We start from the raw sequence: 23763 nt of genomic DNA, 5'->3' as shown, positions 1-23763 counted from the left end.
TGCCATGTGAAAGCAGCCATAGATAACTTACAAACTAATGTGCTTGAGTGTGTTCCAATAAAACTTTATTTATAAAAACAAGCAGTGGGCTGGGTTTGGGCCTTGGACCATGGTTTGCTGACTCCTGTCCCAGAGCATGCAGCAGCTGCCCTGAGGACCTGTATCTTCTAGAGCCAAGAGCCCACATTGACTTCTCCTTGGAGGCCTTTGTTTTGAAATAGCAATCAGGTTTGAGTTATTTTTGAAGCTGCTCTGGGCTCATCAGAGGCTCCCAGATCTCTGCAGATGAGTGAGTCAGGACCTTGGAGACAGGACTCAGTCTCAGAGCCAAAGACAAGAGCCACTCAAAAGTCCTCCTTGGTCTGACCCCACAACCCCTTTAGCCTCATGAATGGAGATCAGAGATGAAGGCAACTCGCAGTCCTTAAATGGGATGCTTCTTGGACACATTTTGGCATGAACCAATCCAAGACTATCTGTCTGCCAGCAATAGGCTGTGTGACCTTGGGAAAAATCACTGCACCTCTCTGAGTCTCTGTTTCCTCCCTTTAACAAGAGTACTAATCCCAAAATTGAAAGGGCTGCTATGGGGATTTTCTATGAAATAATGCTTGTGAAAAGCTGAGCATATTATGCTGAAGGAACAAAAGGTTTCGGTCTGCGATTTTATCTTCTGTGACATGGTCGAAATAAAAGAAATGAGATGGAGTTGGGTTAGGGCCTGCCAAGGCTGGGGTTTGTGGGGAGGGGTGAGTGTAGCTCTAAATGGCAGTGGGAGGGACCCTGTGGTCAGGGAACAGTCCTTGTGTATCAACCATGGTGGTTACTTGAAGCTATACAGGTGATAAAATTGCAGAGAAAGAAAAGGCTCATACACACACATGCACAAATGGTTTCTGTTACTCTCTCTGTATTCTAACAATGTCCACTTCCTGGTTATAATATTGTACCCTAGTTATGCAAGATGTTACCTTTGGGGAAATCTGGGTAAAGGATACATGAAACCTCTTCCTTTTTTTTTTTTTTCCAGTTTCCTATGAAACTCTATTTCAAGATAAAAAAAAAAATTTTTTAAGAAAGTTTAGCAAGGTGCCTGAAAAATAATATGGTCTAAAGATACACGCCTCTGACCTCCACACCCATTTGTGCTTTCTGCTGCTGCTGCTGCTGCTAAGTCACTTCAGTTGTGTCCGACTCTGTGCGACCCCATAGACAGCAGCCCATCAGGCTCCCCCATCCCTGGGATTCTCAGGCAAGAACACTGGAGTGGGTTGCCATTTCCTTCTCCAATGCATGAAAGTGAAAAGTGAAAGTGAAGTCGCTCAGTCGTGTCCGACTCTGTGTGACCCCATGGACTGCAGCCTACCAGGCTCCTCTGTCCATGGGATTTTCCAGGCAAGAGTACTGGAGTGGGGTGCCACTGCCTTATCCCTGCTGATGTCTAGGAATTTCTATTTGTTCTTTCAAAAGGGGCTTACTAGTGGGTGAGGTTTGACATGATTGCTTAGTGATCTTATTGTTGAATACGATCACGGCCAAGACAGGACCTTTCAGATCTCCATAACGACTCCCCTAGGTACTACTTCTGACTAGTTCCATTTTGGGAGAAGGCAGTGGCACCCCACTCCACTACTCTTGCCTGGAGAATCCCATGGATGGAGGAGCCTGGTGGGCTGCAGTCCATGGGGTCGATAGGAGCCGGACATGACTGAGCAACTTCACTTTAACTTTTTACTTTCATGGATTGGAGAAGGAAATGGCAACCCACTCCAGTGTTCTTGCCTGGAGAATCCCAGGGACGGGGAAGCCTGGTGGGCTGTCCTCTATGGGGTCGCACAGAGTCAGACACGACTGAAGCGACTTAGCAGCAGCAGCAGCAGCAGTTCCATTTTACAGATGAAGAAAGAGAGGCTGCAAGCCTGCCAGAGGTCATGCGCTGGAAAGGGGCAGGGCTGAGATGCTAATCTGGGCCCATCCCAAAGTACAGACCCCAGATGCTGAGTATGACCTCAGGGTCAGATTTCTCTCTGAGAACAATTGGCACACTTGGCTCTGTGTCGTAGAGCAAGCTGTTGTCGGGAGCCGAGTTAGGCATTACTGACAAAATGGAGGCATGGCCCTAAACCCCCTCCCTTTGTTCCGTAGGCACGGACCCGGAATGAAGGAGTTAGGCTTTGTGATTCTGACTTGTTTTTTCCTTTCCTCGGCTGAGTTGACTGAAGAGAATATTAAGGTGCTTATTGTTTTTGAGAGGAGCATAAGAAGGCATAAAGCCTTCTGCAGCTGTGCTCAAAGAATAATTCATAAAGTTAATCACTGACATTTGTTCAAGGACTTTTACAAAAAAGTGTTCCAGGGTGAGCACACAGGCCACAGCTTGAGACCATGGGAGGGATTGCTATCTGAAGCCCATTTGTGAGGAAAGTGTTATGGCAAAGGAGTTTGGTGAATTTAGGGCTTGAGTGAGTGAAGTTGCTCAGTCGTGTCCGACTCTTAGCAACCCTATAGACTGTAGCCTACCAGGCTCCTCCATCCGTGGGATTTTCCAGGCAAGAGTACTGGAGTGGGGTGCCATTTCCTTCTCCAGAGGAGAAGGAATCCCAGAGGATCTTCCCGACCCAGGGATTGAACCCGGGTCTCCCGCATTGTAGGCAGATGCTTTACCGTCGGAGCCACCAGGAATTTAGGGCTTAGGAATAATTAAAATAGTTAGAAGCTAAAGATTTAAGGGATGCTGTAATGTTAGCATATTCTACTATAGTTTATAGAGATTAGGGACTTTAGAGATATTATTAGCTAGAAGCCCTTTCAAAGAAATAGTGAGCTTAGGATACTAGGGGTAAACAGGACTTAGAAAGATAAGAATTAAACTGAGGGATGTGGTATGCAGCCCAGACATTAGCATGAGCTACAGGGTATTCACAAGGACACATGAGAAAAAGTAGATAAGAGAATCGCTGAGGAAGGAACCCCTTTTGAGGGGCAACAATGATTTTTGGAGAAAAATAAATCTGGGTCAATGGGAACTAAAAATATCAAACCTCTAACCTAATGCTTTTGTAAAAGTATAAAAGAGAATCATAAGCTTGAAATAAACAGGCAGTCCAAGAAAAATGAGAGGCTGCCTCAGTTTCTCGCCAACACCACTCACCCCTTCAGGTTGAATCCCTGGCTGCTGGAGCTGGACTCCGGCAAGCTATAGTGACAGGTTAAGTGCTCAACAAACAGTGGACTCAACATTGTTAGACACACAAACCGTGTATCCAAAACCGGTCCGTCATGACTAGTCTTAACCAGTCAAGGTTAGCCCCACCTGTGATGCCAGGTGGGCCTCAGGTGCTCCTGATATGATGGGATGGGGAGGGAATTTCAGCTCTGTGGTCTTCCTCCCCCTCACCTATGCTGCTGTTGCTGCTACTAAGTCGCTTCAGCTGTGTCCGACTCTGTGAGACCCCACAGATGGCAGCCCACCAGGCTCCCCCGTCCCTGGGATTCTCCAGGCAAGAACACTGGAGTGGGTTGCCATTTCCTTCTCCAATGCATGAAAGTGAAAAGTGAAAGTGAAGTTGCTCGGTCGTGTCCAACTCTTAGCAACCCCATGGACTGCAGCCTACCAGGCTCCTCCGTCCATGGGATTTTCCAGGCAAGAGTACTGGAGTGGGGTGCCATTGCCTTCTCTGCCCCCTCACCTATAATCCCAGTCAAATCATGAGAAAGCACCAACCAAGCCCAGACTGAGGGACATTCTATAAAAGACCTGGCCAGTACGCCTCAAAACAGTCATGAAAACCTGCTGCAGACCAGAGTAGCCTCAAGAGACAAAGGATGAAATGCAAGTGTGGAATCCTGGGACAGAAAGACATTGATGGGAGAACTGTAGAAATCCAAATAAAGTCTGGAGTCTAGTTACTAGTCATGTACAGATAGTAAATATTGATGTTCATTTCTGAGTTCCAGTAAATGTACCTCGATCATACTTACTCTTAAATGAGTAAGAGAAATCTACACTATCTTTGTATCTTTATAACATTGTAACTTTTTTGTTAATCTAAAATTATCCTCAAGTAAAATTTTTAAAAATGGATTATCTCCTTACTAGAATTACTATATATACAGTAAATAGCAGTCAATATATTTTAATAAAATACTATTAGTATAAATTACTACATTCAATACCTTTTAATAAATCAATATATGTAATATGTTGATCAAATGAATTTATATATTTTATAGTGTGGGTAATATAAATCCATATATTTAATATTTTATAACATAAATTCATATATTTAATAGTATGGATAACATGAATTCATATAGTTAATAGTTTGGATAATATAAATTCATATATTTAATAATGTGAGGGCTTCCCTGGTGACTTGGTGGTAAAGAATCTGTCTGCCACTGTAGGCGATACGGGTTAGATCCCTGATCCGGGCAGATCCCAGACGCCAGAGCAACTAAGCTGGTGCCCCACACCTATTGAATCTGTGCTCTAGAGCCCGGAAAACGCACCTACTGAGTGCACACTGCAATTACTGAGGCTCTCGTGCCCTAGAGCCTCTGCTTTGCAACAAGAGAAGCCACCGTAATGAGAAGCTGGTGCACCGTGACTGAGGAGCAGCCCCCACTCCCTGCAACTGGAGAAAGCCCGCGCAGCGAGGAAGAAGGCTCCACACGGCCAAAATAACAAATAAAATTATATAAAAAATAAGGTGGGTGATGTAAACTGTCATACTAATAAGGCGTAAACTGACGTTGCTGCTGCTGCTGCTGTCACTTCAGTCGTGTCCGAGTCTGTGTGTTACTTACTAATCCATAAATAATAAGAACCTTTTTCCTACTGAAAGAACCTATTTCTTTCCTGAGTCAGCAAGCAATGGGGCAATGGCTTGATCTCACTGCCTTTTTAGAAACACCTTTCTGCTAGCCCGGTGTGGAGGACGGAAGGGGCAGAGGACGAGGCTCGAGGTGAGAGGTGAGGGAGCAGGTGATGAACTCAGCACAGAGGGGAAACTCTTCTCCCCTCCTTGGGCAACAGAGACTCCTTCTTCCTTCGCTTCAGTTTTCAGAGGCAGGTGCATTGATGGAGGACGATTTCCTCAGTAGAAGCCGGCTCTCAGCTAGCCCGGGGTGACCCACTCTTCCGGTTTTCCCAGAACTGTCCTGGGTTTGGCCCTAAGAACCCTGAATCCTGGGAGGGTCTCGGTCCCAGGTGTATGGGGATGGTGGTCATCCTAGGACAAGTCCCCCAGAGCCAGGAGCCTGCCTGAGAGAAGGGAAGGAGCCCGAAGAGAAGAACCCTAAGATGCTGAAATTAACCAGGATGTGACTACACTCTCTTGGATCAGAAGAATAATCTTTCTCAGAACTGGGCCTCCGGGAGCTAGGTTGGTTTAGCATTTATAGAAATGCAGGCGGTGGTGTTTGGATAAAGCGTGACGTGTATTTTGAACCCCTGGGCATTTCCCAGGGACCCCTAGGGGAGTCTTGGCAGCCTCACCTGACCGGTGGTAGCGGTACCACCGCTCCTGGCTGATGAGCCCCAGCCTGCGGGCCTCCTGGGCTCCGGAGCGCAGTGCAGAGAGCAGGGTGGCCTCTTCAGGCCCAGAGGCCTCCCCAGTGCCCAGGGCCTGCAGCAGGTAGGCGGGGGGCACCGCGTTCTCGTCTCTCCAGAAGCATCGTGCCACCAGCTCCAGGTCGCGGGGCCTGGCGGTCAGCTGAGCCTTCAGCGCCTCCCACTCCTTTTCCTCGATCCGCGTGGGGACGGGGCAGGGGCCGTACTGGTCACCCACGAGGGCCTGGAGGAGAGAGAGTTGGAGAGGGGTGGTTTTGGGCTCAAGTCTCGGCTCAGGCACTTAGCTCAGTGACCCTGGGTGAGGCATGCCGAGCCCTTAAAATGAGCCTGGTGGTTGTTCCACAGAGATAATTAGATTAATGTAAGCAGATCGGTTAGGGGTCCCCAGAGTAAGGGAACCAGTAATGGCTTTCTTGACATAAGAGAAACCATTTTGGCCTGAGCCATTTTGTGATTGAAGCCTGGCCTCAATGCTTGCCCTTGAACACATCTAAGTAATTAATTATCTTAAGGGAAGTGAGACAATGCAGGAATAAAGGAAAAGCAGTCAAGAAACAGTCGAATAGTCCAGTTGTTAGGGGGAACCACTGACTAAAGCCACCCACCCTAGCCAGGCCCAGTAGTGACCACCTGCATGAGTTATCTTAAACAGGGGGTCCTGGTAAGGGATGCAGAATCCCCTGAGGAGGGAAATGTCAAAAGGTGGTTCAGCGGTAAAGAACCTGCCTGCAATACAACAGATGCAGTTCCATCCCTGGTTGCGGAAGATCCCCTGGAGAAGGGGAAGGCCACCCACTCCAGTATTCTTGCCTGGAGAATCCCATGGACACAGGAGCCTGGAGGGCTACAGTCCATGGTGTCGCAAAAACGTCAGACGTGACTTAGCAACGAAACAATACAGAAAGAGACTCTAGTTCAGATATCCTACCAGCCTTCCAGGATCCTTCTTGCTGGGATCCATCTTGGCTGATGTGGTGCATGCACCATCAGGAAGGACCCGGAGTCAGAGTAACTGGCCAGAGACAACCCAGCAACCAAGCCAATTACCGTAATACTGGGGGCTGGGAGCCACGTGGCAGAGGAGTTCTCCTGGGTTCCCTTATACTACTGCTCTCTGCCCAGGCATACTTTCCCAATAAAGTCTCTCGCTTTGTCAACATGTATGTCTCCTCGGACAATTCATTTCTAAGTGTTGGACAGGAGCCTGCTCTTGGGTCCTGGAAAGTGTTCCCCTTCTTGCAACACAGTGATAAAACAGACTCCTTGTTAAACTTCAAAGGATATAGATATAATACGTCTTTGAGTTCTGCAGGAACTAAGACTCCTGCCCAGGTGGAATATAGGATGATGGTGTAGACCCTCCTGACTTCAATCAACCAAAGCTTGGACGCTGTGAACCTTTGTCCCAATTCTAGGCTGAATTCACCTCTGCTCAAATCACTTCATGAATATGCATGCCCCCTTGGCTTAAAATTTTCTCAGTTTTGCTGTTCAGGGAGACACTGCTTTGGAAAAAGTCTCTGGTGTTTTCCTGACTTGTTGCAAGTGATAAGTCCTTCCAGGCTTCCCTGGTGGCTCAGTGGTAAAAAATCCGCCTGGCAATGCAGGAGACATGGGTTCGATCCCTGGTTTGAGAAGATTCCACATGCCTCCGGGCAACTAAGCCTGCGCACTGCAACTACCGAGCCCACGTGTTGCAACTGCTGAAACCCTCGTGCCCTGGAGACCCAGCTCTGTGATAAGAGAAGCCACTGCAATGAGAAGCTGGTGAGTAGCTTCTCAGAGAGTAGCCCCTGCTCGCTGCAACTAGAGAAAGCCCACGTGCAGCAACAAAGACCCAGAGCAACCAAAACTAAACTAATTAAAATTTTTTAAAAAAGAGTTGATCTGGAAAGGGAGATGGTGAGATCCCCATGCAGAATATCTTCCCCGAATATATATATTGAGCCAAACCCATGACAGCTGCTCAGCAGACAGCAGTGACCGAGACAGTGCTGGGCCCTGCCTTCCTGGACCTTGGAGTCTTAACAGGAGAAACAGGCTTCAGTCTGAGAATTGCACCAGTGTCAGTATTTCAGCTGCTCATCGTCCTAAGAGGAAAAGGCAAATTAGGTCACACGAGGGCCGTGGAGTCAGAGAAATTCCCCTGAGGGAGTGAGGATCAAGCTAAAGAATAAGACAGGAGAAGGAATGCCCCTGGCAGAGGGCTTGCAGGGGGAACGGTACATGCAAAGGCCCTGGGATATACTGTGCGGGAAAGACAGGGTCTACAGAACCAACAGGGAAGGGGCAGTAAAGGGGGATAAGGCCATCCCCTGGGATGATTTTGCAGGGCTTGCAGAGCCCCTAAGATTTGGGTCTTATTGCAAGAATATAGGAGGCCCTCTTTCCACCTTCAGCATGCATGAAGAAAGTGCAAACTGGAATTCAAGAGAATTAGGCTGGAGAAGGCCTAGGACAGTGGACCCAAAGTCTTGAATTTCTTCACTATGTAAAATGGAAGCAATCAACCCTCCCTTCTTCATTGGGACATACCAGAATATTCCAGGGGGTGTGTACCTGGGAAACCTGAATGACTTGAATCTGTGATGATGGTGTAATGGAGAGGACCCTAGGGGACAGACCCCTGCCCCATATCCTCACCTTTAGCTCCGCCCTGAAATACATAGAAAACAGTATCTGATGCACATTTCCTGAGTTGTCTTGCAAAAAAAGAAAGTGTGAGTCGCTCAGCTGTGTCCAGCTCTTTGCAACCCTATGGACTGTAGCCCACCAGGCTCCTCTGTTCATGGGATTCTCCAGGCAAGAATACTGGAGTGGGTTGCCATTCCTTTCTCCAGGGGATCTTCCCAACTCAGGGACTAAACCCAAGTCTCCTGCATTCCAGGTGGATTCTTAACTGTATAAGCCACCAGGAAAGCCCAGTGTGAAAACCCTCACCAAATGGAAGAAGTTCACTTTGTGACGATCATGAACACATAGCCCCCAGACCTATGGCACCTAAGGACTGGTAACGTTAACCCCTGTGATACCACCCTGTTACCTCATCATCAACCAATCAGAGAATTGTGTGAGTTGATCCCATACCCTGCAACTCTACTCCCTCACCTGGCCTTTAAAAATGCTTTCCTAAAAGTCATCTGGGAGTTCAGGGGTTTTGAGCACTAGCTGCCCTGGACTCCTTGCTTGGCACCTGCAGTCAATGCTGTGCCTTCCTTCATGACAACTCAATGTTGGTAGATTGGTTTTATTCTGCATGGGCTTGCGGATCCAAGTTTGGTTTGGTAACAACGAGGTGTTGAAGAGGATTCCACTCTCCAACTGCCTTTCTTGAAGGCAGAGCCTTGGACAAGCAAGAGGAGTTGGAAAAGATGCAGCCAGCCAACCACAAACCAGAGCTCTCAGGAAGGAGACAGAAGACACAAGATGCTCCTGTCTGTGGGACCAGAGCAACAGGAATGGGAGGAGCTTGAAAGAAGCTCAAGTTGCCACCACCAGGAGCAACTCTCTGGAGATGCTGGAGCTGCAGGTGGCCCGAGAGACCCAGAGCTTCTAGAAGGAAGAGCCATGGGGAGCTGTCCCCTGCCGCACTGCCTAATGACTTATTTACCAGAGAGATGCCTCTCCAAGGGCCTCCACTGCATCTCTGAGTTTGGTGGAAAGCCCCCTAAACCAGAGCCACTGAAGGAGAATGAAGCCGTGACTCTCAAGAGTTAGAGGGGAGACACCTGTTTCAGGAGGAACACAGGAAGTGGCTAAAGGTCAGCTTGCCGCCCAAGGAACCCTTCTGGAAGGATTTGTGAGGTCCCTGGGCCTTTCAGGCCTGGGGGAAGCTCCGAGATCACCCTCCCTCCCATCCACCATCCCCCATGCCACCTGGAAGCTGCGTTGCGCTTTTGGCTGCCTGCAATTTCGGTTGCAAAATGGAAGTCCTCCTGGAGTTCCTTTTCTCCCCATCTCCCTTTTTTTCTTTACGAAACTTTTGCCTTTTCTTTTTTTCTTTGAAACGCAACAAAATGATCAATCATCAGTCTCAATCATCAGCAAAAGCAGAAAACTGGGCGGGGGGGAATCGCAAAGGAGATACGTAAATCAGAGGATTTTGCTGTTGTTGCTTAATCACTCAGTTGTGTCCGATTCCTTGTGACCCCATGGACTGTAGCCCTCCAGGCTTCTCTGTCCGTGGGATTTCCCAGGCAAGCATACTGGAGTGGGTTGCCATTTCCTTCTCCAGGGGATCTTCCAAACTTATGGATTAAACTCACATCTCTTGCATTGGCAGGCAGATTCTTTACCACTGAGTCACAAGGGAAGCAACTCAGAGGGTAGAGCCTTTAAAATATTAGACTGTACTTAAAACAATAATGATTAAAATAGGGAGCCATACTCAATACTTGGCAACAAATTTTTAAGGGACAAGAATCTGAAAAAGTTTAAACATATATATGCATTTGTACTCAGTTGCTTCAGTCGTGTCTGACTCTTTTCGACTCTTTGAAGTACACCTGCCAAGCTCCTCTGTCCGTGGGATATTTCAGGCAAGAATAGTGGAATGAGTTACCACTTCTTCAAGGCTCCAGGGAATCTTCCCCACCCAGGGATCAAACCTATGCCTCCTGTGTCTCCTGCATTGCAGATGAATTCTTTACCTGCTGAGCCGTTATGGATGTATGTAACGGAATCACTTAGCTGTACACTTGAAACCAACACAAGTTGAACATCAGCTATAAAATAAAAATAATAAAGAATTCAATAAAAAATAAAGACATGAAATCAAGTGATTCAAACCTCCAGTTATAAGATAAGTAAGTCCTGGGGACGTAGTGTACAGCATGGTGACTGCAGTTAACACCGCTGTAGGGCATATTTGAAAATTGCTAAGAAAGTAAACCCTAGACATTCTCATCACTAGGAAAACCATTTCCCTTTTTCATATCTATATAAGCAGCTGGGTGTCAACTAATATTATTTAATAATCATTTCACGATACATGTAAATCAAGTCATTATGTTGTATACTTTAAACCCATACAGTGCTGGATGTCAGTTACAGCTCAACAAAGCAGGGAAGAAAGAAAAATTGATGTCAACCTACAAAGAAAAGTATAGGAGGAAAGCATGAAAACACAGTGGTAAGTGTACAGATAAAACTTAATACATAGTAAAGCTTTTCACATCTGTCACCCAGATCTTAGTTTTTGTTTTTTTTAAGGAGATGTAATCTCTAAAGGAGATCAGTCCTGGGTGTTCTTTGGAAGGACTGATGTTGAAGCTGAAACTCCAATACTTTGGCCACCTCACGCGAAGAGTTGACTCACTGGAAAAGACTCTGATGCTGGGAGGGATTGGGGGCAGGAGGAGAAGGGGACGACAGAGGATGAGGTGGCTGGATGGCATCACTGACTCGATGGACGTGAGTTTGAGTGAACTCCGGGAGTTGGTAATGGACAGGGAGGCCTGGCGTGCTGCAATTCATGGGGTCGCAAAGAGTCGGACATGACTGAGCGACTGAACTGAACTGAACTGATCTCTAAAGCAGCACTAGAACTTTCAGCAACCCTGGAAGTGTTCATACCCATGCTGTTCAACACGGTGGCCACTTGACACATGCGGCCACTGAGCCGCTGGAATGCGGCTGGTGCAACCGAGGAACTGAAGTTTTAATTCTGCCTGATATTAATCAATTTAAATCACCACATGTGGTTCGTGGCTACTACACTGGGCAGTGGGCTTCCCAGGTGGCATTAGTGGTAAAGAACCTGCCGGCCAAGGCAGGAGACGTAAAAGACATGGATTCGATCCCTAGGTCGGGAAGATCCCCTGGAGAGGGCGGGCACAGCAATCCACTCCAGTATTCTTGCCTGGAGAGTCCCATGGACAGAGGAGCCTGGTGGGCTACAATCCATAGGGTTGCAAAGAGTCGAACATCACTGAAGCGACTTAGCATGCATGCATGCACACTGACTGGGCAGGGCAATTTTAAGTCCAAATGGGCTTCATTTATTTGTCTTTGTTTCTCTAGAAAACAGCTTTTATAAACCTTCTTTTACCTTTTACTTGCTATATGCTTGTCTCCAGAAGTTTTTTTGGGGAGCTGCTCAAAGCTTGTTTTTGATTAAGATGTATTGGGCAAAGATACTTTCTTGACTTTTTCTCTCTTTACTTTCTAGGACAGGTTTAAGCAAACTTTCCATCAAGGGCCAAATAAAGGCTTGTGCCAATAAAGGTTTGTTTACAAAAACAAGTAGAAGGCCGGATTTGCCCCATGGGCTGTGGTTTGCTGATCCCTGCTCTAGGATTTACGAGCCAAAATTCTCTAGTTCTTGGTATATTTGAAACTTGGTGATGTAATAAATCAAAGTTTTGGAATATCATATGCTGATTATAACATAAACCTTTAATTGTGAGCTGGAGATTGTTCTGGTATCAGAGAAAGTTTAGTTGGGGAGGAGAGAAGACCCTGGTTAGTCTTGCCTAGGATCAGAAGTTAGCTCCTGAGGCATGCTCAAAAAAGGGACACAGAGATTGCTCCCAATAACACAGGGCACATGGGAGAAAAAAATTTGCATACCCTGTAGATTTTCACCTTCTCTATGGTTTTCTAGGATCTAAAAGTCCCCCAAACAAAGCTCATGATGTGGGAAAGCTCAGAGCAAATTCTAAGATGCCTTTGGGCTTCAGCACTCTGTTCTGCCACTCACCTGCTGCTTCCACTTGACTGCTACTGTCTGGATTCTGGCTAGCTCTCCAGAAAAATGGGTGCTGTGATCAATTAGCAATGTCTGCCATGGGCAGGCTATGAAGATTGAGCATGACAGCAGACATGCCACCCACTTCCCTCCATTGACGGGTTTGGTCTAGAAACAGGGCCATATCCTGGGGCTAGAATGAGAAGTAAGAGTTCATCTGTCCCTCCCAAGAGACTCACAACAAAAGCTGGCCCTATGGATGTTTTCCGACACCGGTCAAGCTCCTCCAAGCAGAGTTCTGTGGTCATGTGGTTAGTGGCCTCAGTGTTCCGAATACCCCACCTCAGGTCAACCACCTGGAAATGACAAGCATGGGTTTGTCAGGAAAGTGGCAGGATGGGTGATGTTTTTCAATTCCTTTTGATAAAGGCATAAAGTTTCTTTCAGTCATTTTTTATTTAAATGGCAACCCACTCCAGTGTTCTTGCCTGGAGAATCCCAGGGACGGCGGAGCCTGGTGGGCTGACGTCTATGGGGTCACACAGAGTTGGACACGACTGAAGCGACTTAGCAGCAGCATGCAGCATGCCAGATCTTAGTTCCTGGACCAGATATCCAACCCTGGCCCCCTGCCTTGGGAGCTCAGAGTCTTAGCCACTGGACCACCAGAGAAGGCCCTCTTTCAGTAATTTGACAACCTTTCCTCAAAGAGGGATGTCTGGATTAAAAGAACTTGAATGATACCCATAATCCCAGTGTAATCATGAGAAAAATATCAGACAGACCCAAATTGGAGGTATGCTACAGGACTCCCAGGCAATCTTCCCACAACTGTACTGCTCATGAGTACGAAGGAGAAGACCAAGGAGCTGTCCCAGCCACAGGAGACTGGGGAGCTGGGACAACTCAATGTAAGAGTTCCTTGGCCTTCTAAATGCAACCGAGTTCTCCAGCCAGAAAGGAGACACAGATGGTGATAGTCTGAAAGTCTGGAGGTTGCTTAAAGGCAATGTACCAATGTCCATTTCTTAGTCATAACAAACATGCTCCGATAATAGAAGATGTTCACAACAGGGGAAAAAGTGGGTGGGTGGGGGCATATGGAGACTCTATCCTACAGGCAATTTTCCTGCAAATCTGAATTCCAAACTCAAACGTTTACTTAAAAATATTTTAAAACATTTTTAAAGAACTTGGGCATTTTCAAACTGTTCCTTTTAAACAAGGACATGTCCACCCTTGTTTGCAGAGCTTTCTTTGCAAAGGAGGGTTTTCACTTGGCCAGAATCAGACGTGGCCAAGTGTCCTGGGCAACTGCACGCTTTCGGTCTATTTTGGCCCACTGGCCGGAGGTGGGGCTGAGTAGAATGGTTTAATTCAAGCAGTGAAGCTGACCAAGCAGAAAGCTGGGATGAGGAGAGAGTGGGTGGGACTCAGAACAGGCCATGTCTCCCTCAATTCTTTTGTCCAGAGAGAAGGACATAAAATTCCTAATAAACTACGGCATGGGGTAAAAGGACTACAGTACCGGATGCGGCTGGAGGAGGAAAGGGAAAAGGAAAAAGGCTCAGCCACTGGGTCCGCACAAGAAACTCCATCTCTCTAGGCCACTGTCTCCCAGCCTGCATCTTGAGGGTGTTGCCTTAGTCGCACATTAAAGGGATGCACACGAGGCGTTTCATCAGTGCTCAGCACCTATGTCTTCCTTTATAGCATCTCTGCCACTGAATCATGTCTCATGATCAGTGAAGGCCCCTTTCTTAGTAATGTAGAGGGACTTCCTGGTAGTCCAGTGGCTAGGCTCTCTGGATGACTGTTGTAAATGGCAAAGAGACAGCATCAACTGAGGCTGAGATTCCAAAGATGGTTTATCAGTTTCCGCTTAGAAACATGCAGCCATCTACATCCCCACCCTGGGATCGGTGCCCTCTATCTAGGGCCCATGGGGACTGCCCAGCTGGTGCACGTCTCACATGCATACCCACCCAAATATCCCACAGCCCTCATAGATACCCGCTAAAGCTGTTCCAGTGTCGGGAGGGCTGGAGAACAGGACAAAGCAACGATGAAAGTGACATGCAAGGCTTCCCTGGTAGCTCAGGGGTAAAGAATCAGCCTGCCAATGCAGGAGACACAGGTTTGACCCCTGATCCAGGAAGATCCCGCGTGCCACAGAGCAACTCACCCCTTGCACCAGAACTACTGAGCCAATGCTCTAGGGCCTGGGAACCACAGCTGCTGAAGCCCACATGTTCTAGAGCCCCTGCTCCACAGCAAGAGAAGCCTGCGTCATCCATCACACCCACAGCCCCCACCGTCATTTTGTAAAGTATTTTTTCTTATTGATTTACTTATTTGGCTGTGCTAGGTCTAGGGGTGGCATGTGAGCTCTTAGTTGCAGCATGTGGGGTCTAACTCCCTGACCAGGGATCAAACCTGGGACCCCTGCATTGGGAGCAACGAAGAGTAGCCCCTGCTCTCTGCAACTAGAGAAATCCCACGTACAGCAACGAAGACCCAGCACAGCCAAAAAGAAGAAGAAAGTAAATCTTATTAAAAAAAAAAAAAAAAGTGGCATGCCCAAGGAGCAGAGTTGCAAGGCATCCACTCCCAGTACTTTGGCACACCACCAGGGTTGACTGCAGTGCCCATGGCCACGACCTCTCCGCCTGCCTTCTTCAGAGGACTTTCATCTGTAGTTCTGGTGTGGAGCCCCTCTGAGCAAGGAGCCCGTATGCCTGCCCGGGTTGCTGAGACAGTGAGGGGTCGGGGGGCAATTACCTCGAACATCAGGCCGTGCTTCTGGCAGAAGGTCTGCACTTCGGGGTAGGCGGTGCTCTGGAGGGCTTCCCTCTCTGCGTCCATATCTGCAACGAACGGTATGGAGGCTAGGAACCGGACAAACTCAGAACTCGTCCCTGCCTCACAGCTCTGCTTTTAGCCTCAGGTGCTCTTACAAAGGAAAGCTGTGACAAACCTAGTGTGTGTGCTCAGTCACTCTAGTCGTGTCTGACTCTGTGACCCTACGGACCGTAGCCTAGCCTTCCAGGCTGCTCTGTCCATGGTGATTCTCCAGGCAAGAATACTGGAGTGGGTTGCCATGCCCTTTTTCAGGGGACCTTCCCAACCCAGGGAGGGAACCTGCGTCTCTTACACATCCTGCATCGGCAGGTGGGTTTTTTACCACTGGCACCAACAAACCTAGACGGTGTATTAAAAAGCAAAGACGCCAGTTTGCCAACAAAGGTCTGTATAGTCAAGGCTATATTCTTTCCAGTAATCATGTACAGATGTGAAAGTTGGACCATAAAGAAGGCTGAGCACCGAAGAACTGATGCTTTTGAATTGTGCTGGAGAAGGCTTTTGAGAGTCCCTTGGACTGCAAGGAAATCAAACCAGCCAATCCTAAAGGGAATCAACACTGAATACTCATCGGAAGGACTGATGCTGAAGCTGAAGCTCCAAAACTTTGGCCTCCTGAGGTGAAGAGCTGACTCATTGGAACAGACCCTGATTCTGGGAAAGATCAAGAAGGACAAAAGGGCAACAGAGGATGAGATGGTTGGATGGATCCATCACTGACCCAATGGACATGAACTTGGGCAAACTCCAAGAGATGGTGAGGGACAGGGAGGCCTGGCATGCTGCAGTCCATGGGGTTGCAAAGAGTCGGACACAACTTGGTGATTGAACAACAACAACTCTTACAAAGGTTAGGACCATTCATGAAGAATCAAAAGCTACAAAAAATAGGAGGCATGCCAGAAAGACCAACTATGCCTGAGACTTTCCTAGTGTTAGTGCTAAAAATCCCACATCCCAGGAAACCCCTCAGACCCAGCTAACCAGTATGGTTGTTCACCTTTGGTTAGGGTTGCCAGATATAATACAGGACACCCCATTGATTTGCATTTCAGATAAGTAATGAGAAGCCTGGTAGCATAAGTGCAGCCCACTCCCTGAACTCCAGAATGTGCATTTCTGACAAGCCCTGTTCCATGTGTAACACAAATCACTTGTTAGCATAAGTATGTCCCTCTCTGCACACTGGCGGTGGTGGATTACTCACTCAGTCGTGTCTGACTCTTTGTGACCCCATGGACTGCCAGGCTCTTCTGCCCGTGGGATTTCCCAGGCAAGAATACTGGACTGGGTCACTATTTCCTTCTCCGAGGGATTTTCCTGCCCCAGGGATCGAATCCACGTCTCCTACATTGCAGGCAGTCTTCACTGCATGCAGATTCTTTACTGCTGAGCCACCAGAGAAGCCGCTCTGCACGCTGAGTGAGTGAGTGAAGTCACTCAGTCGTGTTCGACTCTTTGCGACCCCATAGACTATAGCCTACCAGGCTCCTTTGTCCATGGGATTTTCCAGGCAAGAGTACTGGAGTGGGTTGCCATTTCCTTCTCCAGCTCTGCACACTATCTTATACTAAAAGATCATTGGTTGTTTACTTCAAACGCAAACTGAGCTGGGTGTCCTGGTTTTGCTGGTTATGGTGGTGGTTTGGTTTCTTATTTTTGATAAATCTGGCAGCCCTGCCTAGGGTAAATCTGGATTCTAAGATTATTTTCTACCACTTGCCTTCATTGTATGGCCTTGTGCCAAGCATCATGCTATCCTTGGTTTCCTCCTCTGTAAAAAGTGGGTGATGCCTCTACTCTGCAGGGCTACAAGCTCCCCAAAGTCAAAAACCTCTGCTCTGTCTAAGTCATTGCTAATTTCTCAGCACTCAACACAGGTACCGAATAAATGTTGATGGAACCATTGAGGCTGCACCTATTGTAATGTAAGCATTCAAGAATTATTTGTTTTCTCCATGTAGCCAGGGGAGGGTCACTTTAGTGTCCATGAAAAGACTCCCAAAGCGGCTAGTACGAAGAAGCTGCCGGGGTCCTAGCACAGGCACTGACCTGAATGCCAATCTTGGACCTGCCTCCTACTCCCTTCCTGTGCCTGTCCTATGAATTCCACAGGTTATTTATATTTGTCCATAAAATGTCCTCTGTGAAGTTACTTTATGTCCAAACACTACAAAGGATCTCTGGTGGTCCAGTGGTTAAGACACAGGTTCAATCCCTGGTCAGGGAGCTAAGATCCTGTTTGCATGCGTGCTAAGTCACTTGAGTCAAGTCCAATTCTTTGCAACCCCATGGACTGTAGCTAGCCAGGCTCCTCTGTCTATGGGATTCTCCAGGCAAGAACACTGAAGTGGGTTGCCATTTCCTCCTCGAAGGGATCTTCCTGACCCAGGGATAGAATCCGAATCTCTTATGTCTCCTGCAGTGGCAGGCAGATTCTTTACCACTCAGCAATGCCTGGGAAGCCCCAAGATCCCGCAAGACAAAAATGCCAAAAAAAAAAAAAAAAGCATCAAGGATACAATGGCAAACAATGCATATGTAGACAATGCAGTATGCTGGAGCCAGCCCCTGCTGTCCTGGGAGAGCCGATGGCTGAATCATCAGGGATTTTGTTAAAACAGCCACTGTGAAAAATTAGCTTCTCAGGTGGCTCAGTGGTAAAGAACCCATGTGCTAATGCAGGAGACTCGGGTTCAATCCCTGGGTCAGGAAGATTCCCTGGGTCAGGAAGATACCCTGGGGAAGGAAATGGCAACCCACTCCAGTATTCTTGCCTGGAGAATCCCACGGACGGGGGAGCCTGACCGGCTCCAGTCCATGGGATCGCAAAAGAGTCAGACATGACTTAACTAAATAACAATAACGTGAAACATTAAACTGTCTGAACTTGGGATGGAATACATGACAGTGAAAGTGGAGATTGCAAATACTCAAACCTCATCACTTCCGAACTATTTTACTACCCTTGACCCTGGTTTCTGCTCTTGAGTTTGTTTACAGCTATTGATTTTGCATTAGGGAAATATTCGAGGATGGTGAGCTACCCAACATATCTGGCTGCATGTTTATGAGGTCACCCAGGACAGCTTGAAATTGACCATGGTGGGAGAATTTACACCACAGAAATTGGCAGACAGTATGAATCAGGGGTTTTTGTTTTAATTTTCGAAGAACGGGTTATTAAACCCTTGCCGGCACACACTGTGGACTCTTTGCCTTCATGGAGCTTATAGCCTGGTTGGAGGAGTCATGCATTAGATAAACAGATCAGTTGAATAACTACAGTTTATGGGGCTTGGGGCTTTGTAGGTTCCTGGACCTATTGGAGCAGTGTGGGTGGGTGTGGGTGTGAGGTGAGAGTTACACCAGATAAAGTTGGGGAGTAAACCAGATCCTGTCATACAGAGCTTTGTAGCTGTGGGAAGACTTGGGCACTTTTTAAGCCTAGCTTAGAACATTCATCATTAATATTAGTTGTAGTATCATTTGCTACTGACAACTCTCTCAAGTCAGGCTCTAAGGCTGGCTTATAGGGGAGGAAGCAAAGGGTCAGGGAGGCTCTCCCTCACCAGTCCCTATGTGTGTGGGTCACTGGCGGGCTGTGTTCACATCCAGGTCTCCTAGAGGATGCTGTGAGCCATGCCCACTGGCCCTGGCACCCCACCAAGCTCTAAGTCCAGCCCTGTCCCTTACCTGAGACCGTAGAGCTGATGAAGATGGCCACGCTTCTGGATGCAGGCGCTGGGAGGGGGCCTGCCTGACCGTGGAGAAGCCGCCGGCGGGTGCCTGGGCTGAGGGGGCTGCAGTTCATGCTGCCCACCTACCTGGACAGTCTTTCCCCAGGAAAGGGCCGGGGCCTCAGACACCTCACACCAGTGGCCAGATGGCCTTCCTGGGAGGCCAGCCGGGCAGGGCCATCTGCAGTGGGGTACCTGTCTCACCCTCCTAGGTTTCTTGACCACCCGCAGCCTCTGTCACCTCCAGGGCCCCTGGGGAGATGAACCAGTGGCTCTTCACGGCTCCACTTGGTCTGCGAAAGCTAATGGGGAGAGATGTTGGACAGTGGCCTCCCAGCCGACATCCCTTGGATGTTGACTCCACCAGGCACCCGAGCCTTTTCCCCCTCAACCAATAGCTCCTCGCCCCAGGAGCTCACCGGTAGCCACAGTAACTGTGGTTTCCTGGCACTCAGCTTTGGAGTCCAGGGACCAACCAGCCTCCTGAACACCTGGGTCCCCTGGGGCTCAATGAAAATTGAGCCCTGGCCCAGGTGTGCAGTGGGAGGCTGTGTGATGCTGGGCGCGGTGCCAAGCCCTGGCAGGGCAGGCAAGAAGGACAAACTCGAGGGAACCCCCATCATCCTGTGCTCACCATGCCCTCCAGTGAAGTATGGGCACAAGGTGTACTATTTAAGCCAGCGGTTCTCAACTGGGGGCCGTTTTGCACCCCCCCTCAGGGGACACTTGCGATATCTGGAGACATTTTTGGTTGTCACGACTGGGGGAGGAGAAGCTCTTGGCATCTAGAAGGTAGGGTCCGAGGATACTGCCCAACACCCCACAAGGCAAAGGACAGGGCCTCCATGGAAAACCATTTGTCCCCAAATGTCAGCAGTGCTGAGAAACTGGGACACCAACTTTAAATCAACTCTAGCTGAATCTGCTTGCCTGCACGAGGTGTGGAACCTGAGGCCTGCTCTCCTTGAGAAGAAGGGAAATTAGCAAGTCTCCGGAGGGGCAGTTAAGTACCTACCCACCTGGAACTGACTGAGGGATTTCTCTCATGACCTGGTGGTTAAGACTCCACGCTTATAATGCCAGGGGTGCAAGTTTGATCCCTGATTGAGCAACCGAGATGTGCTGTTTGAAATAATCAAATACACCATTTGAAAGAGCATGGATGGAGCTTGAGGGCATTGCGCTGAGTGAAACAAGTCAGAGAAAGATAACTGCTCCAAGACCTCACTTATATGTGAAATCCAAAAAGGGTCCAACTCAGGGACTTCCCTGGTGGTCCAGGGGTTAATAGTCCACCTTCCAAGACAGGAGATGCAGGTTTGATCTCTGGTTAGGGAACTAAAAACCCACATGCTGCTGGGAAACGAAGCCCACGTGTCGCAACTGAACCTGCGTGCCCTGGAGCCTGTGCTGCCCAACAGAGAAGCCCACGTGTTGCAACAAAGACCCAGCACAAACAACCGCACAAAAGAAGCCCAACTCAGAACAGAGAGGAGAATGGTGGTTGCCAGGGACTGTAGGTGGGGAAATGGGGAGAGGTTGGCCAAGGGCTACAAGCCTCCAGTTATGAGTCAGTCCAAGGATCTAATATGTAGCATGACGATCACAGTTAACAGTACTGTGCAATGTTGTGTTATACACCTGGACGTTCCTAAGACAGTTAAGTGTCCTCACCACAAAAATGAAATGGTAATTATGTGACACCTGTTAGCTAATGCTACTGTGGGTAGCCATCCTGAAGTGCATCATATGGACATGATACACCCTAAACTTACACAATGTTATATGTCGATTGTATTTCAATAAAGCCTGGGGAACAATTAAAAAAAAAAGTGAGCAGGAAAAAACTTTCTCAGGATTTGGCCTTACAGAAGATGCTTTGGTGACCTTACTCCTGCCTCACCCACCTCTCAGTGTTGACAAACCACAGATTGGAGGAATGGATACCTTGGTGTCCATGGGTTTGCTTGGAATGCTGACTCCTCCATTGCCTTCCTGGAGGACTTAAGCCAACAGCCTCTCTCCTGGGACGTCAGCTGCCATCTTCTGGGAAATGGGAGTGAGAACCACTCCCGGGTGGGCTAGGGTGAGAAGAGGAGGCTCTCATCTCAGGAACAACACATAAGGAAGAAAGCACAATGTGCCTGACAACCAAAATAAATTCCCAAACTTCCATGAGGAAGCAAATGCAAACAAGGCCTTTGGGAGAGAGGTATGTAAGTACCCGCCTCAGCTCAGCTCGTTGCCCTGCGATGACCTAGAGGGTTGGGAAGGAGAAGCGGGAGAGAGGCTCAGCAGGGAGGGTTTATATACATACATATGACTGATTCACTCCACTGTACAGCAGAAACTAACACAGCATTGTAAAGCAATGATACTCCAATCAAAAAAATAAAGAAAAAGGGACTTCCTTGGTGGGCCAGTGGTTAAGGCTCCATGCTCCTAATGCAGGGGGCTCGGGGTCGATCCCTGGTGGGGGAATGACAATCCCACATCCCACATGTGTGGTCAAAAAAATAAAAGAAAGAATAAAAATATGATATGCTTTTCCATTTGTTCATATATATTTTTTAAAAGGCCCCACTTTACATACAGGCACTCAAGAAATAGTTTTACCTAACAGCCTGAATTTTTGCTCATCTTTTTCTTCTTTGCCCCAACTTCCCTTCCCTGCTTTGTCCATCCAGAAAGGCTTTGCTGTTCAGGGGTCCCAGGACCACCCTAGGTTTGGAGGATTCCCTAGGAGGACTCGAAGGATTCACAAATGCTGTTTCGCTCACCCTGACGGTTTATTACAGCAAAAAGTTAAAGTGTTAGTTGCTCAGTCATGTCCAACTCTTTGCGACCCCACGGACTATAACCCTGACAGGCTCCTCTGTCCATGGAATTCTCCAGGCAAGAATACTGGAGTGGGTTGCCATTTCCTTCTCCAGGGCATCTTTCTGACCCAGGGATTGAGCCCACATCTACTGCATCTCCTGGATTGACAAAGAGATTCTTTACTACGGAGCCACCTGGGAAGCCAGTTTCAGTTCAGTTCAGTCACTCAGTCATGTCCAATTCTCTGTGACCCCATGGACTGCAGCACACAAGGCTTCCCTGTCCCTCACCAACTCCGAGAGCTTGCTCAAACTTAAGTCCCTTGAGTCGGTGATGCCATCCAACCATCTCATCCTCTGTTGTGCCCTTTTCCTTCGGTCTAATGCTGGCCAATTGCTCTCAGCCTTAGGGTCTTTGCATATGCCATACTTGAACTCCCATGCTGCACCTTTTCAAGTTATACACATTCCACCTTAAACGCCATTTCCTGAGAGGCTCTCTCTGACCATGCCACTACTCCTTGACGTCTCAAATTGCTCCCCGCACCATCACCCTATTTTAATTCTCTGCACAGTACTCACCACCAGCTGATGTTTCTTCTTTGTTTACTGTTTGTTCCTCCTAAGAGAACGTGACGTCTGCGTCTGCCAAGGTCAGCGTGCCTGGCACATAGCAGGTGCTGAGTCCATAACTGTCCAATCAGTCAGCTCATCACCAGTTATCCATCTTTCTCAACTCCTGTTGGTCACATAAGGAGACAGCTAAGCAAGCCTGGATTCCCCAGGAAGGACAGAGGTTTGCCTTGGGGGCTCCAGCCTTCCTCCAGCTCCTGCTGGTGGTGAAAGGGCCAATTTATAATCTTCTGGGGAAGTAGGCTGGAGAAGAAAGTTTCCTGGGCTCTGCATTGCCTGAAAGGCATGCCCCCAGCAACCCTAGTAACTTTTGTCTTAGACACTTCACAGGTCTCTGCCAATTCCCCCAGCAACTAGGATAATAAAAGAAATTGTTTGGCTCTCCAGCCCTAGCTAGGCTGGGCACTTAGCCAGACTTGGTGGTTAACTGTTGTGTGCCGGCTAATGGGTTCATCCCTAGCAGATGCCCTTTGTGGAGGGCAGTCCTCCCAACAACCTCGAGAGGCACACATCATAATCCCGTCCCACCAATGAGGAGTGTGTGTATTCATCGCTCAGTCGTGTCCGACTCTTTGTGACTCGGTTGACTGCAGCCTGCCAGGCTCCTCTGTCCATGGGATTCTCCAGGCAAGAATACTGGAATGGGTTGCCATTCCCTTTCTCCAGGGGATCTTCCCGACCCAGGAATTAAACCTGGGTATCCTGCATTGCAGGTAGATTCTTTATTGTCTAAGGCACCAGGGAAGGCCGCCAATGAAGGAAATGAGGTCCAAAGAGATGCAGCCCCTTGTTCAGGCCACTTGGCCTCCCTGGGCCTAAATTTTCTCAACCACCTTCCTGGAGGGTGAGAGAATGAAATGTACTTACAGAGACTGTGAGGCTAGCATCATGCCTGGTGTGATTAATTGCTATTTTCATTTATTTATTTTTTATTTGGTTGTGCCAGGCCTTAGTCCCAGCACAGGAAATCACTGAGCCTCGTTGTGGCATGCAGGATTTTCAGTGGTAGCTCCTGAACTCTTGCTTGCGGCACGTGGAATCCAGTTCCCTTACGAGGGATCGAACTCCGGCCCCTCCCTGCCCCATCCCATTAAGAGCAAGGAATCTTGGCCATTGGACCACCGGAGAGATCCTGTTAAAGGCTGTTTTTGGTAGGGGAAACGCTAACTGAGACGCCCACCCTGGCCAGGCACTATAGTAACCATTTGTGTGAGTTACTCTGTGACAGGAGGTCCTGGTAAGGAGCATGGAACTGACAAGCCATCACCAACAGGAAGAACTTGGGAAAGGTCAAAAGGAGATGCCCGCATGTCCTACCAACCTCCCAGAATCCACCTCGCTGGGATCCATCTTGGCTGAGTAATGCAGGCACCACCAAGAAGGACACTGACTCAGAATGTTGGCCAGAGATAACCCCAAAACTAATTCCATCATCACAAAACTTGA

At 48.3% G+C, this 23763-nt stretch overlaps 1 protein-coding gene across 1 annotated transcript in view; it reads right to left on the bottom strand.

The window, feature by feature from the left end:
- Positions 1-22572, bottom strand: part of NWD1 (NACHT and WD repeat domain containing 1) — an 82317-nt gene extending 59745 nt beyond the window's left edge. Inside the window, 5 exon segments of the mRNA XM_070374790.1 lie at positions 5501-5798; positions 12503-12619; positions 15045-15130; positions 20813-20946; positions 22267-22572. Coding sequence (XP_070230891.1) covers positions 5501-5798; positions 12503-12619; positions 15045-15128 — 499 coding nt within the window. The 5' untranslated portion in view covers positions 15129-15130; positions 20813-20946; positions 22267-22572.
- Between the last annotated feature and the right edge of the window lie 1191 nt (positions 22573-23763).

The sequence above is a fragment of the Bos mutus genome, chromosome 7, assembly GCF_027580195.1.
Source record: "Bos mutus isolate GX-2022 chromosome 7, NWIPB_WYAK_1.1, whole genome shotgun sequence".
Taxonomy (NCBI): domain Eukaryota; kingdom Metazoa; phylum Chordata; class Mammalia; order Artiodactyla; family Bovidae; genus Bos; species Bos mutus.
This window is presented reverse-complemented; position numbering and strand designations above follow the sequence as displayed.